Genomic DNA, 18,150 nt, shown 5'->3' with positions numbered 1-18,150 from the left:
GACCGTGTGGAAGTTCTTACCGTCTCTCATCACGCTGTTTGGTGTTCTTCCAAAATCCATCGGTGGCGCTTTAGTCCCCCAGGAGGTGAGCGGCGGGCTCCTGTGTCCCTGACGCCTTTTGGAGTGCTGCCCCCCCCACGCTGTCCCTCCGTCACTGTCCCTCCGTCACTGTCCCCTGCTCTGACTTCTGGCCGTCCTGCCTCCTCATCGGTCTCTGTCTGCCTGTAGAGCGTATGACAAACTCCTCTCTTCTCTCTCTCTCTCTCTCCTCCCCCCCGCCCTTGCTCTGATGCTCTTTCCCTCTTTTCTCTCACTGTGGTGCTCAGCGTCGTTCCCCGCCCCCTGCTCCAATTGGTCCCCCGTAACAGATCTAGCCCTTCCTGATTGGTCATCCCTAATTAGGCCCCGCCCTCTCTGTTAATCATGTCTCCTGCTCCCCTGGCGCCTCTGAAGAGGTGGCGGTTGCCTCAATCTTCTCGTGCTTTTTGCGGTTTCGTGTCTCTGATGTACAGAGTCTGCGGCAGAGGCATCTGGCTGGAGACTGCTGAGATGCTGAGGCCACTGGAACCACCAGCATGCGTTCATATCTGCAGCGGGTGCTAAAAGGGCTCTTTGAGTTTAGCTTGCTGATTAATTGATCAGAAATGATTTTTGAATCGTACTCTTTTAATGTAGCATTAGCATAGTGCCCGGATGGTGCTTTGACTGAGACAGGAAGTCTTCAGTACTGATCTGCACATGCTGTTACACCTCATAGGAAAGGCCAATTGACATTACGAATACTTGAAGTTACCCACCATTTACTAAAATGAAAGACCTTCTCTGTGTATTTTCACTAATGAATGGTCCCTCTGCACCTTTTCACGGCCGCTGGCTCTGTGCACAGATGTGAACCTGGAGGCTGTTCCGGGAAGCACGGTCAGGAGGCGCCCCTGAGCACACGTTCAGCTGTCTTCTCACAAACTCTGCAGGGGATCCGTAGACCCCAGGATGAGTCATGGTCTTTGGGCCATTGGGGGGGCGATCTGAGAAAGCTTGGTGAGGCTTAGACCCCAAACCCTGCTGGTCTGATCACAGTGCCCCCCACCAAGCCTTGTGTGTAATAACATGCACACAGTTCTGTTAGAAGCAGGCTTCCCTTCTTTGTCCATAAATCACACAGGATGCTATATTTGCTGCCTACTGATTGGCTCTGCTGTAGCAGGGGTGGGGTGTGATGAGTGATCGATCCCCTCCCCGTTTGGTGCATGCTGTGGCAAGGGTGGTGGTTGTGATTGGGGTCTCCGCAGCATCCTTGGCATTAAACTATGGAAGACAGTGAATTTGGGGTGGGGGACATAAAAATCGCACTTCTGAGTTTTAGACTCAGGTGCTGTCGATTTAGATAGATGTGGAAAATTCTCTGTCCTCTTCAGAGTACATTTTGGGAAGGCTCTTAGGCAATGGGCCCCTCTGATGACGTATTCCTTTTATAGGTACCGCTCTCTCCGGGACATGGGTTCTAAACTCAGAGTGTTACGGCGCACAGTGGGAATGTGTGTTAAAATGTCATGGGGGCGATTAATATTCCCGGCTTCCTGCTCTGAGGTGTGTTCTGTTTTTGGCTGCTGTGCTTGGCTGGGTCTTACTTGGGGGGTGGGTGTTTTGGGGGCTTCTGAGTGGCTGGGGGGTTAACTGATATGTTAATGTCCTGATGACCCCCCCCCCCAATCAGAGGAGCCACAGTAATGGTCAGATGGGTTTCTGTGTACTCGGCGGGTGGCATGTAGAACCATCCTGACTTATTTTTTTTGTAATTTTGTTGTGTAATCGGGGGTCAATTACACCCATAGAAAATCCACGCGCCCCCTCCCCTGGTGACTGGCGCTTTATTATTCTGTTCTGCAGTTTTCCTGACCAGTAGAATTCTTCTCCCCCTCTCAGCTAATACCTTTTGTTCTTTTTTCCTGTTCCCATCCTCTTTTTATCTCACTCTTGAGTTGACACAGTCTGTCGCTTTCAGACGGACGTGGAGAACAAGCCGTGGTTTGTACCGGGTGGGACGGCCCTCTCCTTTGTGGGCCTGGCATGTGCCACTGCAGGGGGAGGAGGGGGGGATCGCCACCATGCTGTGCTGTCACGGCCACGGGAAGGAGGCCGTCTTGTGTCGGATGTCGGACAGGAAGATCAGGGTTAGATAATCGCACAAAGCCGGGATCACACACTGGCCCGGTCCCTGCACCTCTGATGCCCACTGTAGCCAATTTTGTGCCAATTCTACACGGTTAATAACATCAGCAGAGTCAGGGGCTCTGATTGGCATGGGGGGGGGAGGTGTTTGACCAGTGCGAGATGGACTCCTACCCCCCAGGATGAACTGTAGATGGTGTCAGTCATGTCTCCTGTGTCTACTTGCACCCCCAGGTTGCTGATTCTTGCAAATACTGGCTGCTCGTCTAGGAATCGACGCTGTTTCTGAATAGATCACACAGGTCCCTCTGGTGCTCTGTCGCGACGTCCCGTTTCACTCGTGCACGAACGCTGTCCTGTCCTGGTCGCTGGTCCCGCATACAGCCGTATGTTAGTAATGTAACATCTGCTTCACTCGTATGTTGCTTGAGATAAAAGCATCTGGTTAATGAATGTAAATCTCAATGTAATTATCATGTACTTTTTTTAAACATTTTGTTTAGCAGATTTATCCAAAGTGACGTACAGTTTGAAGTAACGGGGTCAGCCAGGGATTGTGTGATAAGCACTAAAGTTTATCCTGCCTTTATAGGAGGCGCCGGGTGGTTTTGTGTCAGAGCCCTTTGTTGAGGTCGTCATACACTGAATCCGCCTTTGTACCTCTCCTTCTCAGGCTTGCAATAAACAGTAAAAATGGTGAGTTGTGAGGCAGGAGAGATATGGGCTTCCGGGGGGGTGGGGGTCCTCTTCCCTACCATCGCTGGACCCACTGAATTCTTAAAGTCCCAGTTCTTTATCAGAGACGTGGCGTTTGTGCCAAAGCTGCCGGGGCACCCTCTCTGCCCCCCCAGCACGCCCCATGGGTAGGCAATTAATGAGGATTTTATTACGGCACTTAATCAGTAGAGCACTCCCGCCCACCCCATGAGAAGTGGGCCCTCAGTTACGGGGGGGGGGGGGGGGGGGGGGTCATAACTCTCCCGGGACAGAATAGCCAAGTGGCTTAATTGAAAGTTTAGTAAAAAAAATGTTAGTTCTGAGTGGTAGCTGAGTACCAGGAGTACAGTGTTCACTCCTCATCCTGACAGGGTTTCCCTCTTGGTACTGTACCACCCCAAATCTCTACTGACTGGGGTTTATGGAGCTTCATCGCATTGCATTATGGGTGAGAGGCAGAGAGAAGGACCCTGACAGACTCAGCCCGCTGTCCATGCCTTCTACTGCGTCTCACTTTTACTCATAAGCTGATGTCGATGTCCTACGAGCTGGAGTTGGGAGCCCTAACCAACCTGATCCATGTGTTCTGTGGGTTTGCTTATCAGGATAACAGGCAGATGATCACATGCTGAACATGCTGCCTTTAGCCAATGAGCTGTGGGGCGAGGGGGACATGCCGAGGACTTTTGGGAGGATGTGCCCCCTTTTCCATAATGTAGGAATGTTCAAAATGAAACTTTATCAAATGGTGGGTAATTTAGGCCATCGCCAAGGAAACGGGCAGCATTCCATGAGGTTGCAGTTCTGGAGCAAATTCGGAATCGAAGGCACCCTCTATGCGCGTTGACATAAGGAATGTGAGACGGCTGAGTTATGTCTGCGTACCGTAGAGCTGGAGTAACCATCGCCTGTTCCTGGATATCCGGAGATCAACATTTTGGGATTTTTGTCCTTTTCCGACAGACTACCTTTCGCAAGGTGTTGACCTGTCTGGCATCGACGTCATCGAAAATGACCTCCTGTTCATAAGCCGGGCCCGTTTGGAGGTGGAGAACCAAGCCAAGAGACTGCTGGAGCAGGGCATGGAGATCCAGGTAAGGCAGCTCTCACACACCTGCCATCCCCGCCCATTCCGCCTGTTAGTACTGACTGCAGCAGCCATGGGTTTCCATATCAGTGCTGTCACCCTAATGGTTTCTCCGCATCTTGCTTCTTTGAGGGCCTCTCCTGTCCGATCTGTGTTTGTTTTTTTTTTTCTGCTGCCAGCCACTGATGAGGGTAAATGGCTCTGTGTGTGATTACAGGGCACTAAGCCGGTCTGTGGGAAACAGGAGGCTGAGTCTGTTTCTGCTCAGTGTCGCCTTTTGATGGTTTGTGCATGTAGCCCTGCTCCCTTCACCGTGTTGTTGTATAATTGTACAGGGACCGGACGATTTAACCCTCTAGAACAAGGGTCACCAACATGGTGCCCACGGGCACCAGGACGCCCCCAAAGACCACATGAGTTGCCTGCGGACCTGTTCTAAAAATAGCTGAACTCACCAGTGAGCGGCGTCTAAAATGTAATTTTATCCTGTCGTTATTCTTCTTTAATCACATTTGCATTTATATAGATTTGAAAATGAACAGCGTCTTCACAAAGATGAGTATCATTAATAGTAATATGTAACTAAAGGTAAACTGAGCAGATTTGTTAAAGAAGAGTGTATCAAACTGGTAGCCCTTCGTATGGCTCAGTACCTGTGAAGTAGCTGTCGGTTTCAAAAAGGTTGGTGACCCCTGCTGTGGAAGAAGGGCGAGGCGTGTTGGGCTGTAGGTCAGCTGTAGATGAGGTCTGACCATCAGCACTGTGATCTGTGAGACGTCCGGTTCGTATGTCGGTCACAAAACCTGTGGAGTTATTTGTGAAGTCATGATGGGACACGCCGGACAAACTGCCTCTGCGAAGAGTAGCTGGGCTCAGCGGTAAAAGGTAGCGCTTAGTCGCCAAACATAATTGCTGAACTCCACAAAAGTACAACCTCAACAATTTCTAGGGAGCTGAATCAGCACTCAGCCTAAAATGGGATGGATGGATGGATGGATGGATGGATGTTTTATTGCCTTGTGCAGCTCATAAGACCCCATAGCATAGTAACCCGCTACTTTCATAGCATAGTAACCCGGGTCTTTCATACATCATAGCTTTACGAAAAAGCTGGAGTTTGTGGTTTCACTCTTCCTCGGAAGTGGAATGTATCCCAGGCCACAGTACTGAAACACGCAACTACATTTTCAGAGTGTAAAACCTTGAACCCATGATTTAATGAGGTAGAAGGGGAATCATTATGATTGACGTATGCTCTGTGCGATCGTATAACAGCCAAGGAAAATGGTGCCGTTTTACACGACGGGTCTGATTGTGGTTTCCATGAGGTATCCTCATATTCCAGGATGACGCCCCTTTACGTGCCACTAACCAAACTGAGCTCTGAATTCATGGTTTCGTGAGTACCAGGATGTTGTCAAACATCGTTGTGGCCTCCCTGACCCCGGATGTACGTGTTACTGATGCTTTATGGGAAGTTATGGAGCACAGAGCCTGAAGTCCCTTCCCACCTGCTCTGTCCCTCAAAGAAATGCAGGCTTTTCCTGAAGAATGATGGAATATCCCAGCTCCCATGGTTCAGTACTGGTACTGACAGCATTCCAAGAAGGACCCATGTTGTTCTGAAGGCACAGGGCGTCCTGCTCTTTAGTAGGTTCCTGATTTTACCATGTTGGGTGCTTCTGTTATTCTGGCAGCTGAAAGCCAATCCCCCCCGCTTGCAGTCGGTGCTCCATCACTGTCTCCAGGTCAGACCTTCAACCTGCTTCCTGTAGGACTCCACGTCACGGAGATATATTTAGCTGCCCTGGTACATACCACACACGGTAGGGGCAGTCTGGGACGTGGCAGTCTCAGCTGGCTGCCCCCCCCCCCGTAAATGTCCGTGAGACGGGGAGGGGGGCAGTGGGCTGGGACAGGTAATTTCTAATGTGAAAAATGTCCATTTGCTGAAGCAACCAGGAGGCACTTTTAAAAACTTTCAGATATCAAATATGAGTTTTTCCTCAGTTCTATAAAGGCTGAACTGATCCCCTCAATCTGCACCAGTGGCCTGTACTACAGAACGGGGTTACTGCCTTATCGGGGTAACTTGTCAGATCACTTGTCGCAGTTGTGTAGCCGCTTCGTAGTTCAGGCCCCAGCTCTGCTGATGACTCCATGTGATCCTCTACAGCCCAAGCCAGTCTGTAGCTCTGCCATGTGTATTGTGCACTTTGCCCTGTTCTGCATGGGTTACGAAGAATAAAAAAATGTCCTTAAAGACCAAAACTGCCCCCCCCCAGCTTTTCTAGGAATCTTTCATCTGGACTCCAGAGCATAAGGGGTTAAGAGTTTCTTTGAGGTGGTAATGCATTCTCCCAGTACCACCATCAAACTGGTTTAGCACCATCAAGCAGGGACTGTCTGTTCTTGCCTGGCTCTGTCTTGTGGCTTTAACCCCCCCCTGCTCGTTGGGGACAGGGGAGGGGAGGGGCGGGGAGGGGAGGGGAGGGGCGGGGTTACCTTCCTGTGAAGTCGTTTGCTTACGAAGCCCCTGGGCTTCATACTTCCTTGCCTGGTACTAATTTCATGGCGCCAGTACCTGCCTTCCAGAAGCCTTCGAAATTCGTACTTTGTTCCTTTAATGATTTGATTGGCTGCTTAATCTGTTTGAATATGATATCATGCTGCACCGAATCTCCACTCTCTCTTTGAAGCAGTCCCATATTTCAGACACCACTTCAGTACCTTCTATACTCATTTACTCGTAATTTCCATAAAATGTGTTGGCTGTTATCTTTGGTATTGAGCCTCTATCATCAGGGTTGAGCTGTTTCTCCTGTGAAATATGAATACAGCAGCGTGTCACCACCCTGATAAGCCACACTTGGTTATGAAAGCAGATCCAGGCTTGTTTATGTCCAGAATAGGTGTCTCCTGCTGGGACGGCTTTTGCAGTAATGGGGTTTGACTGGGTGAATGTTGTTTTAGCCCAGTAAGGGGAGAAATGAAAATATCAACGTCAGACATGATGCAGGACTTTTAGTTTTGTACTCCTCTTAAAATCAGCTTCTCGGTGGAAAAAGTGGGTTAATGATAATGTGTCATGCTGGTGTTCTAGAGTACGCACTCCTTCCTCATTATTTTAAGATCTTATTTGCTAAAGATAATTTTAAATGTCCTCCAGGCCCCCCAAGAAGGTAGTTCGTAACACACGAGAATCTGTCAGTAGCGTTTCTTATTGGATAGAGAAATATTATGCCATTGTCTCTGGGAAAATGCTTATTTTTATGGTGGATAGTCCCTAATTTGAGGGAGGGGGCATCTGTGATTGTCAGAATATGGGTTTTTGGGTGTATAATGGTGAAATACTGCACCAGTGTAACTTGAATCACCATGGTGACATTGGTATTTTTTTTCAGTGTAGAGAAGATTGGATGTTAAAAGTGGAGAAGGTGTGTTATTGCAGAAGAGTGAGGTGGGGGTAGCTTTTGCTGGATGGGGATGGGCAAAGGCCGAGGTTCTTCAAGGGGAGGATCCAGACCCCCACCCCCCAGCAAGGGTTAGGGTGCTGCGGAGAATGTACTGGGCTGCGAATGAGAGTGTGGCCGGAAAATGAGGCTTCGCTGAAGGTGCGGCCGCTGGTTCTCCAGGTGACAATGTCCTCCTGACCTTTCTTGGGTGCTTCATGATCACATCCCCCTTCCAACCTTTCAGCATCACCTGCAATGACGGAGAGATGGACGTGGCTGTCCAAACACCGTGCCTCTTGGGAAGCCGCTCCATTAAATGTTTACAAGTAATGGCTCTGAGTGATAGTGAACCTGTTTATAGACTTCACCATAATTTCCTGAATGAAATTACACTATTGTGTGCCACTCCTGCTCTATTACATGGTGTGATTTTGATTTTGGGTTTTTAAAAATCACTCTTGTACAGAGCAGAGAAAATGGCATACTCTCCAGGTGAACCCTGTTTGAGACTCCCTTCCATGCTGGCCTGTTTGATACCTCTATGGTTTTTGTACTGTGTCAGTTTTTTGCCCGTAATTGCTTTTGAGGTCATTTGTGATGATAATTGTCTTCAGGTCGATTTGAAATTCTGTTCCATATTCACATTAAGCGCTCTGGGGTAGGAGTGTTAAGAGACACTCTGTTTCAGAAATCAAATGGAGTCAGGGTGGAAATGCCTGATTTGTGGAATTGTGCCGCTTAGATGATGGTGTTGAGATTCTAGCTGTAAAATGACTTTGATCGAGTGTTTTTTGGAAACCGTACCTTGTTTGTGTGCCTGGACTCGGGATTGCACAGGCAGGGGTTGGGGAGTTCATGGCTTGGGAGCTTCCTTCCGGTTTGAAAAGTGAATGTTATGGTTGGGGTCAGAGCCTGGGGCTTTGGGTTCTTGGAATGCTTTTGGGAGGAGTAATTGCTTCACCTTGTTTTCGCTGAGACTGACGGGTCCTGCAGGGCCTCTCCCAGAGCGGCGTCGTGTATCCCCGGATCTGTGGTCCCCTCCGTGATTGGCTCTCCCTCTATGCTCTGCTCCCTGCTTTGCACTCGGATGAGTGCAGACATGTCACCCTGATGGTATGATTGGGGCTCTGAAGGGGGCGGCCGCTACTGTCGGTGTCAGTAATCATGTCCGTGTTGGTGTCAGTGGTCTTTTTTTTTGTACAGTGAGGGGCCTGCTCAGTGTTGTGGGCGTGTGCGCAAATCCACTATACAGGTGTTCACAAGACTGACAGGTAGTTTTGCAGACAGTAGTTCAGGATAAACATCCACCTTGTTCTGTATGGTCTTAGTCTGTGTCTTACCGTAAGACTTGCTCATGTTGAGATGTTGGTTTCTCTGACCTTTCACCTTTGGTCCCTCAGACTTGACCTCACTGTGAAATGAGTGCAATTTTTGCTGCTGGTATGCAGCTGAGCAGACTTGGTCTGCCGAGTGTGGAGCGCACTGGCTCCGCGGGTCCCCACCTGTGAGACTCTCCAGCCGAGACCATGGTAATGAGCCCATTAGGTGTGAAATTGGCTTTAGCTATTTAAAAATTAGTGGGATAAGGCGCAGTTCGGAGATTTCATATTCATCCCGTTTGTTGGGCACAGTTCGTTCAGTAATGTGTGCTTTATTGAGCAGAGATGTTTTGTTATGTGTCCCGGTTTCAGTGCTTCGTGTGATATTGCATAAACATAAAGCCGTCCCTGCTTTTTCATTGGCTTGAATGTTGTTCAGAATATCTGGCCGTGTTCATCTTTCCCATCCCTGGTTAAGCCTCCTGTCACTTAATAATGGAAATTTTAAATCTTCGAGTAGCCGCTTGCTCCACACACCTTTTGAAGCTCCCTCTTGGGTCGTTTGTCATCCCTTTAGGTTCATCTACGATTTATTTCCCTCTGCCGTCTGGTTCCCGACCACAACAGTCACGGAAGGCCAGGCTCAATCAGCCGCAGTGCCACCGCGTTGGGGATTAACGAGTGCCAGCGAGCTTTATCAGCTGCAGTTGGATGTTTAATTGAACGTTGACGTTCTCCACGGCCTGTGGCCGTGTGACAGATCCAGCTGATTAAATCCGAGCAAATGGGAAGGACGTTGAGGATGGCCCTCAGGGGCCAAGCCGGCTTTGCATGCCGTGCACGCTGTTTTTCTGACAGCTCTTACAAATTAAACGTGAAGTTCTTTGCTAGTTGGTCCTCTGACTGCTGTTTGAGTCAAACATGCAGGCCAGCGGTAATATGGGTCATCTCAGCACAGCGCTTTCTTTACCTCTGACCGGATACGTCTCTGCAAAACTCGGACGGACGGACAGGCAGATTGAGGACAAGCCCAGGGTGCAGCTTTTAATGTCCTTTTGGAGGGTCATTGTGCCCAGTGCTCTGTTTGAAATCCCACCCCAGATAATTTTACTCCTCCTGTTATCTGGGTTTTTTTATAGGTGTGTTTAATGTAACATATGGGGTTTAAAGGCCATGTTCCTTAAATGGCTAAAAACAGACACATTTACCTGGGCTGGGGTGTGGCCTGTGCCTGATGTGAGACCCTTGGGAGTTGCTTTCTGGTCTCTTCTGCGGAGGGTGCTGGTGATTAGGAGCAGGGTATGCCCTGGTGCGGGGTTGCTGGTTGGCAGTCAGAGGAGCTGGTCGGCGAGTCCCTCTGTTGGGATACTGATCTGGCACGTTCCATCTTACGGATCGGCACACTTCACTTTGCGCTTTAAACTAGTTTGCACATGTCCCCTAAGGCGGAGGGGGTGGCTCTGGGGGAGCGGCGGGGAATACGAGAGACTGACCTCGATTTGCACTTCCTATGGGGGACTTGCGCAACTCTGAGCCTCTCCACAGAGAGGCAACGTGCCGATGGTGGTCTCCTGCTTGCTCGTTAATGGGAGCTGTAATCGCTCCTGACCCCAGACAGTTCACATTTTTGCTCCCTCCCTGCCCCCAGTACACCTGTACCAGGTACTCGGTGTTCCTGATTTTTGCTCCTTCCCAGCCAGCAATGGGTTTGTACGACGCTTCTGTCTTTAGGGCTCTGGATCCCTGTGTTGGTCTGGAACTGGTTCAGCTTTCCCAAATGGGCCTCTGTCTCCATATGGGAACTTTCTTAGGTCTTGCTTGGCTGATGGTTTGTATCAACATTTTAACCTACAAGCCCCCCATCATCTAAGATCCGAGAGACTGGTTTCTCTTCATGAACTCTCCACCCCCCACCCCCCACCCCCCCAAAAAAAAGGCCTCAGAGGGACAGTGTTACTCTGGCCTCCAGCCTGGTATCCCTGAGTCACTCAACCTGTCCGTTCCTCTCCCAGAACCCCACGCAGGTGGGCACTGCACTGCAGGTTTTCTACAACCTGGGGAGCCTGCGGGAGACCATAACCAATGTGGTGGAGGGCTACCGGCTCTCCGTGGAGGAGAATGTAGCCACGGCGCTGGATATTCGAGTGCTGACCCAGCCTGGAAATGCTAGAGGTGATGCTGTCTTCGGGGTGCAAACACTACAAGTTTGTGTATTATTCAAATAAAGTACGAAAGTCCTGGAATAGGGCTCCTCATTGGATGGTTTAAATGCTCAGTGCAAAGCCGGCTATGTGATGCTTCTGCAAAGACTGAAATGTGGACCTGTGTCGGTTCGGTTCTGTTTGTGCTTCTTTCTGGTGTCCAGGTGGGCCAGGCCGTGCTGCAATGCCCACCCCAGGCAACACGGCTGCATTCAGGGCTGCCCTCTGGACCAACCTTGAGAAGCTTCTGGATCAGATCTGTGCGGCCTGTGGTCAGGTACCGTGTCCTGGAGTCCATCCCATGGGTTCCTGCTCGCTGCTCTGCTGCGGGTTGTGGGGTTACGGGTCAGCCTGCGACAAGGCTCACACTTTGGGTTATTTTATTTTATTTTATTTTTTTGCATTTACAGGTACAACACCTCCAGAAGGTTCTGACCAAGAAGAGGGACCCAGTCACACACATCTGCTTCATAGACGAGATCGTCAAGGTGAACCTCACTGGGTCCACTTGGTGCTGACCATCTCAGCGGCTTATCAGCGTGTTTGGGGTTGGGCTGAGGGTCCTTTCTTGTTTGTATCTTCATCTCCCAGGCCACCAGCAGCCACCTTCAATGCGATAATCCGTTGTCTGACCTGTGGTGCAGTATACAGGCTAAAAAAAACAGTCAGAGGTTATTATCATTAATTTGACTTGTGTGACCCTGAAAGTGGAGACAGGGGGGACATTGAGTGTCCCATGTTGGACGTCTTCAGCCTGCGAGGGGGAGAGTACTCTTGAGAATCTCGTATTCTGCTCCATGGTGTCCCTACCTTCATTCCCAGAAGCCTCGGCATGTGGCTGTGGTGTCTCCTCTTACGAAGTGTCTCCTCCACTCTGTCTGCTTACATGACGAGTGGTTTAGAAAGCTGCTTCATGCAAGAACGTGGTACAAAGGGTTCTGAAGACCTGAACTTTGACGCCATGCAATCGTCAAGATCCAGAACAGGCCCCCAGGCTCCTGGGGCGTGTGTCTGTGCAGGTTGGGGGGGGAGCATTCGTTTTAATATTTTTTTTTTTATCAGCCATTAAGTGTAGGTTTGTTAGTGATTTGTCCTGATTCTGTCTGTCTCTATCTAAAACGCGTTGTGTGAAACACTCTCTCGTCCCGCAGGATGGCCAGACAGACATCATGCACACCTTTTGGAATGCCGTCACACAGATCCTGTCCACGGAGTTCCAGAAGGCTTCTTCTGGTGAGTGTTGCCCCTTTGTGTTCACAGGGGGAAATAGCTACACACAAACCCCCAAGCAGTCATTTTCAGAATGGTGGTGGCCCTGCTCTAGCAGGAGTTTTCCTACCGCTATACTCCAGTTCTTTGTTTTACGTTTGGATACCTGGCTGTTCCATACCCATGTCCTACCACATTCTGAATGCATGGTTTTCCCAGCATGCATCAGGTCCGCAGCCACTCCAATCGATCCCTTTGTGGGGAGTGTCTGACTGTCCCATTCCTCTCCATTCCTTCCCCTGTCGTATTACAGCAGCTGAATTCCCTTTTCTTACTGTTTATTGTGACATCCTTCTCTCCAGACCACATTCGTAACCCTGTCGCCGTGCATTGGCCTATTTGTCTGTAACAGAAGTGTCATTCGCATGAGGCAGTGTGATCCTCCTCTGGTTCAGGGAGCACCGAGCTGCCTGGCAGTGCCATTTGATGCCCTTTTTGGGTAAACACGTGAATGACAGCCCCTTTTAAGGGAGTCTTCTGACCGCCAGATGACCCTGAATTTGACGAATCCGTCGCAGTGGCCTGCTGTGGTTCTCTTAACGACGTTAACAGTGTCATGTTGTGAAAACAAACGTCTGCAGGCTGTTATGTTTCCGACGAAACCGCCCACCCATCTCAGTCGCTACACACATGGCTGTTTGGTGATCGGAGTGTCGTAGGTCATCTGACCTGCCTCCCCCCCCCCCCCCCCACCCCCAGCTTCTTCCTTCCTGAAGCAGGCCTTGGAGGGCGAGTACCCCAAACTCTTGCGCCTCTACAACGAGCTGTGGAAGCGGCTGCAGCAGTACAGTGCCAGCATCCAGGGGGCGCTGACGAGCGGTGGGGGCCTGGACCAGCCGGCTGAGCTGCAGATGGTGGACCTGGAGCCTCAGGATATCTTCATGCAGGCCAAGAAGGACTATGAGTAAGCCGGGCACGGTGGGGGGCAGGGGTCTATGGCCTGACGGTCACTGGTCTATGGCCTGACGGTCACTGGTTCAAATCCCAGGAAGGGCCCCTGCTGTTGAACCTTGCCGTCCTGCAGTCGGCATGCTCGCACTTCTTGTCAACGCGCCAGGCCTTGAGGAGGCGCTGTCGAGCAGAGCTGCTCTTAAATCACGTTCATGAAGTGTGGCACGGGTGTTATATTAATACGTATTTAATTAAAACTGACTGCTTATTATGCACTCACAGTACACTTGTACATAGGTATATGGCATATTGGTATATGGCATATTGGTATATGGCATTTCAGCAGAAACGCCTTTGGTTTTAGTTTGCATCTGGGAGTCTTAATAATCCCGGACTTCAGCCAGTCTCCCTTTGGATCTGCGAGCCATGCGTGTTTCCCGCCGTCACACATGTCTGTGTACATCTCACGGATTATTGGCTGCTTGCTCGCTGGGTGGCTGGGTTCCTGCTGAAGTGTGCTGGGTGTCTCCTGTCAACCACGGCCAGATGAGTTATGTGCAGCAGTCAGATGTGACATTTGAGGCTTTTGTTCTTGAGGTTTAAAATAGGTAGTAAGTCTATGAATGTTTCTGGTTCATGCTGCTGACAGATTTAGCTGTGGGGAGCTAAAGCCTGTTTGTTCTCCTTCTCTCTCTCTCTCTCTCTCTCTCTCCCTCCCTCCTCCTGTCTGTGTCAATCTCTCTCTCTCTCACCCTCTCTGTGTATATATACACACACCTATATATCTCCCCCCCCCCAGCCCTGAAAAAGCCCTGAAGGATTCCCTACAGCCCTATGAAGCCGCCTACCTATCCAAGTCTCTCTCCCGCCTCTTTGACCCCATCAACCTCGTGTTCCCGCAAGGGGGGCGCAACCCCCCCTCCAGTGACGAGCTGGAGAGCATCATCAAGACCATAGCCAGGTACTGGGGTGGGGGGGGTAGTATGGGTGTGCTGGGGGTGTGGCTCTGGGTCGGCAGTGAAATGACCTGGAATGAGGCTGGGAAGAGGAGGCTCCTCTGTGTTTTATGGTCTGTTAGCGGCCCAAAGGGCAGTGCTCGCAGAGGGACCCCAAATTCATGCATTTTCACCCCAAAATGGATTTTTAAAGCGCTACTAATTCAGAAAAGGGATTTCGTCCTTTGCCCCCCCATCACTCATCTAGACTGCTTTACCATAAATATTTACTGCACCCCAAGGGCCCCCGGGCAGCGGCCCCGCTGGCCCGGTCCGTAATCCGTCCCTGGTCACGTGGCACTGTCCCCTGACATGCTTTAACTCCCCCCGTGCAGTGAGCTGAATGTAGCAGTCGTGGACCCCAGCCTGACTCTCGCCGTGGCCAAGAATGTCGCCAAGACTGTCCAACTCTTCTGCGTCAAATCGGAGCAGCTGGTGAGTCACCGCAGTGCATGATGGGAAATATGACACCGCTGTGCCCTTCTCCTTTCACTAGCCCTCCTTTCTTGTTCCTCTTCTCCTTCGTAACCCCCCTGCCCCCCCCCCCCCCCCCCCGACCTGCTGCAGCTCTGTACGCAGGGCGATGCCAGCCAGGTGATCGGGCCCCTGACTGAAGGCCAGCGGCAGAACTTGGCAGTGGTGAACTCCCTGTACCAGCTGCATCAGGCTGTGGAGAAGGTAGGCCTCATCCTGCCCACCCTGACTCTGCGTGTGTGCTGAGGCACTGTCCCCACTGGGGGCAGCGTTAACGTTGGGGTCTTTCTCGTGCTGTGCGCTCCTTCATGTCCTTCCCTCCATCAGTGTGTCTTATCTGTGTGGCAGCAGCTTCTCTGTCATCAAATGAAACCCCTCCTACTGTCTGGCGTGTCGACCTTTGACCCCAGTGACCTGTCCTTGTTTTGCAGGTGGTGTCCGGACTGAGTTCCTTTCCACCGGTCGCGGAGCAGTCCCTGTCTGTGGCTCTGCAGGTGTCTGTCCGACCGATAGACCTGTCCTCTGAAGGGCAAAATCACTGCTGAAATAATCCCTCATCTGTGAAAATTACTGATGACTGAGAATTAGTTGTTTTACTGCATCTAGAATTGTCGTTATGTATGATGCTACGTAAGACCCTATAGAATTTGTCACCGATTTATCACAGTGACACTTGAATGCATCATGCGTAAGATCACTGTGGCCTAGCGTTGGTGGGGAAGCTGGGTCCGGGGCTGGGAGAGCTGAGCTGAAATCGGTCCCTTTCCCCATGTTAAAGGAGGTCCAGGCCCTGATGGGCGGGGCGGTCCAGCCTCTGCTCCAGTCGGTCAGCGATTCCGTGGAGGCCATCATCATTACTCTGCATCAGGAGGATTTCTCTGGGTGAGTGGTCCGGCTCTGTCATGGCTTGCATTTGAGTGAGCGCCGCCCTGTGTTTGAATGGGCGTGCTGTGCATTTGCCCTGTGTTTGAATGGGCGTGCTGTGCATTTGCCCTGTGTTTGAATGGACGTGCTGTGCATTTGCCCTGTGTTTGAATGGGCGTGCTGTGCATTTGCCCTGTGTTTGAATGGGCGCGCTGTGCATTTGCCCTGTGTTTGAATGGGCGTGCTGTGCATTTGCCCTGTGTTTGAATGGGCGTGCTGTGCATTTGCCCTGTGTTTGAATGGGCGTGCTGTGCATTTGCCCTGTGTTTGAATGGGCGTGCCATAAATGCAAAGCCAAGGGCTGATCTCTGCACCTTGGGATGACAGTTGCCAGTGGCTGTGTGCCCTTTAAGCCCACGCCCGTCTGACCAATGAGAGCACGCTGCTTCTGTTCATTTTGTAGCCCTTCCCCCCCATCTGGCCAAATAGAATGTGCTGCCTGTGTGCCATTTTATGCCTGCCCCCTGTCTGGCCAATGAGAACGTACTGCTTGTATTGAATTTTAAGTCCTCCCCCCATCTGGCCAATAGGAATGTGCTGTCTTTAGAGTGTTTTAGATCTGCGCTTGCGTCTGGGCCAATGAGAACGCTCTCCCTGTCCGGTCCCAGGTCCCTGCCCGCCGCCGCCAAGCCCGACGTGCCCTGCTCCCTCTACATGAAGGAGCTGCAGGGCTTCATCTCGCGTGTCATGAGCGACTACTTCTGCCACTTCCAGTGCCTGGACTTCATCTACGACAACACAGAAGCCATCGCCCAGCGTGCCATCGAGCTCTTCGTGCGGCACGGCAGCCTGCTGCGCCCCCTGGGGGAGGGGGGCAAGATGCGGCTGGCGGCCGACTTTGCGCAGGTGTGGGGGGGCGCCCCGGCGGCCTGAAGGCGGTGCCCTCCACCCTGTACCAGCTCACTACATGCATTCCTGTGTTTCAGATGGAGCTCGCTGTGGCTCCGCTCTGTAGGCGCGTCTCGGACCTGGGGAAACCCTATCGGCTGTTACGTTCCTTCAGGTTAGCGTTCACCAAGCAACCCTGCCCTTTGACCTTCCACCCCTATCTATTCACCCATCATCTCTGTCGCCTTTAGCCACTTCCTGCAGGGGGCGCCGTTCACAGATTTTTTTTTTTTCCCCGTGGCCCAAACCCTTTGTTTGCTTCTCACTCTGTGTTACACATTAGTGATCACTGGTGCCCTGCCTGCGGTTTTCTCTCATCCATCAAGTTATCATGGTGCCTCCTCTGGCTTATGAACTTCTGCCCTCTAGTGGGCAAAATGAGTCCGTACAGCATCTAAGACACAGCTGAGGTTTTGGTCGACACTGTCACAGATCAGGTAGCTGAGGGGGGCGGGGAGCATTTTCCCCGTCACTTTGTCTGTTGCGATATCTCTGACCGCTGTGTGGGGGCCATGGGGGATGCACCTTGGCGTGGAGGGCCTCTGGTTGGCGCTGCCTCTACACCGTTGGAGGGTGACGCTGACCCAGCCATCTTCTCCCTAACATTGCTGACACATGGCCGCTTACCGCCCCGCAGGCCACTGCTCTTCCAGACCAGCGAGCTGATTGCCAATAGCCAGGCCGTGGGCGATCTCATCCCCTACAGCACCATGCTGCACTTCCTATTCACCCGGGCCCCCCCGGAACTCAAGTCCCCCCACCAGGTATGTCATGGGGAGGCCGATCTGGAGTGTCGCCCCCTAGTGTCATACATGTGCATTTATACTTGAGCAGTTATATATACCTCTAATTGCTCAAGCTCTGCATCACTGCTCCCACATTTGGACAAACTCTGGCTCTGTCATAAGATCACTCTACAATGAACCTCTCTGATGGGCTTTCTTGTCTCCACTAGAGGGCAGAGTGGTCCATAGCGCGCTACTCCCAGTGGCTGGATGACCACCCCTCAGAGAAGGACCGGGTCACACTTATCAGGTGCAGTATATGTGATGGCCTGAGAGGATGGCATTCAGCTGCAGGACTCAGACCACTTAACATGGCCGCACGGTTGAAGATTTCTTACAGCAAACTGGCAGACTCTAGAGAAGTAAAATAAAAATGGCAGAAACTTTAAGCATAGCCTCTTACGAAGTGTGTACGTCTAGTATTGACTTGATTTTTCTGTGGCAGTTTGTGAGTTTGTGCAAGGTGATGTCGCTGAACAGTGTGCATGTGCGTATGGTCTCCACAGGGCGGCCCTGGAGGCCTATGTGCAGGAGGTGAGGGCGCGACAGGGCAAGGAATTCGCCCCTGTGTATCCCATAATGCTACATCTGCTGCAGAAGGCTGCTACGAATGTGTAGGTGCGAACTGCTGTGGGAACATTTCCTGGGTCAAATGCGCCCCCTGCTGGAAGGGAGGATCCTTATTAAAAAGCTACAATTAAACTGTGTTGCTGAACCTGCAACATAATGAACTGAAAGCTACAGTAACATGCATTACTAGAAAAGTAGTTGGTATCAGTTGTTTTTAAAACCTGCCCATTTTGATGGAAGCTATTGATTTTTCTAAAGAGGGTCTTTAATGAAAATTCTATACTATATTCATTGTTTGATTATCTAAGAGCAGTAATATTACCTTGGTTCTATATTTAAGTATGCAGAGTTGTTGTCAGGTGCATTCTGGGAAAAACTGATTTTGAATTAAATAACTATGAAACAT

The 18,150-nt window shown here is 50.9% G+C and overlaps 2 protein-coding genes across 2 annotated transcripts in view; one reads left to right on the top strand and one right to left on the bottom strand.

Moving 5' to 3' along the window:
• gpr22a (G protein-coupled receptor 22a) overlaps positions 1 to 476 on the bottom strand; it is a 5,168-nt gene extending 4,692 nt beyond the window's left edge. Inside the window, exon 1 of the mRNA XM_049007911.1 lies at positions 21 to 476. The gene's annotated coding sequence lies outside the window, so the exon portion shown is untranslated. The remainder of the gene's footprint in view (positions 1 to 20) is intronic.
• The window catches only part of cog5 (component of oligomeric golgi complex 5), a 26,988-nt gene extending 8,838 nt beyond the window's left edge, over positions 1 to 18,150 (top strand). Inside the window, exons 7-22 of the mRNA XM_049007907.1 lie at positions 3,850 to 3,980; positions 10,760 to 10,919; positions 11,113 to 11,225; positions 11,359 to 11,436; positions 12,100 to 12,181; positions 12,917 to 13,121; positions 13,908 to 14,069; positions 14,439 to 14,538; positions 14,671 to 14,781; positions 15,009 to 15,071; positions 15,356 to 15,459; positions 16,110 to 16,347; positions 16,428 to 16,504; positions 17,027 to 17,153; positions 17,345 to 17,424; positions 17,681 to 18,150. Coding sequence (XP_048863864.1) covers positions 3,850 to 3,980; positions 10,760 to 10,919; positions 11,113 to 11,225; positions 11,359 to 11,436; positions 12,100 to 12,181; positions 12,917 to 13,121; positions 13,908 to 14,069; positions 14,439 to 14,538; positions 14,671 to 14,781; positions 15,009 to 15,071; positions 15,356 to 15,459; positions 16,110 to 16,347; positions 16,428 to 16,504; positions 17,027 to 17,153; positions 17,345 to 17,424; positions 17,681 to 17,792 — 1,943 coding nt within the window. The 3' untranslated portion in view covers positions 17,793 to 18,150. The remainder of the gene's footprint in view (positions 1 to 3,849; positions 3,981 to 10,759; positions 10,920 to 11,112; positions 11,226 to 11,358; positions 11,437 to 12,099; positions 12,182 to 12,916; positions 13,122 to 13,907; positions 14,070 to 14,438; positions 14,539 to 14,670; positions 14,782 to 15,008; positions 15,072 to 15,355; positions 15,460 to 16,109; positions 16,348 to 16,427; positions 16,505 to 17,026; positions 17,154 to 17,344; positions 17,425 to 17,680) is intronic.

This window comes from Brienomyrus brachyistius, chromosome 3 (assembly GCF_023856365.1).
Source record: "Brienomyrus brachyistius isolate T26 chromosome 3, BBRACH_0.4, whole genome shotgun sequence".
NCBI lineage: Eukaryota > Metazoa > Chordata > Actinopteri > Osteoglossiformes > Mormyridae > Brienomyrus > Brienomyrus brachyistius.
Note: the sequence above shows the minus strand (reverse complement) of the source record. Positions and strands in the feature narration are given on the sequence as shown.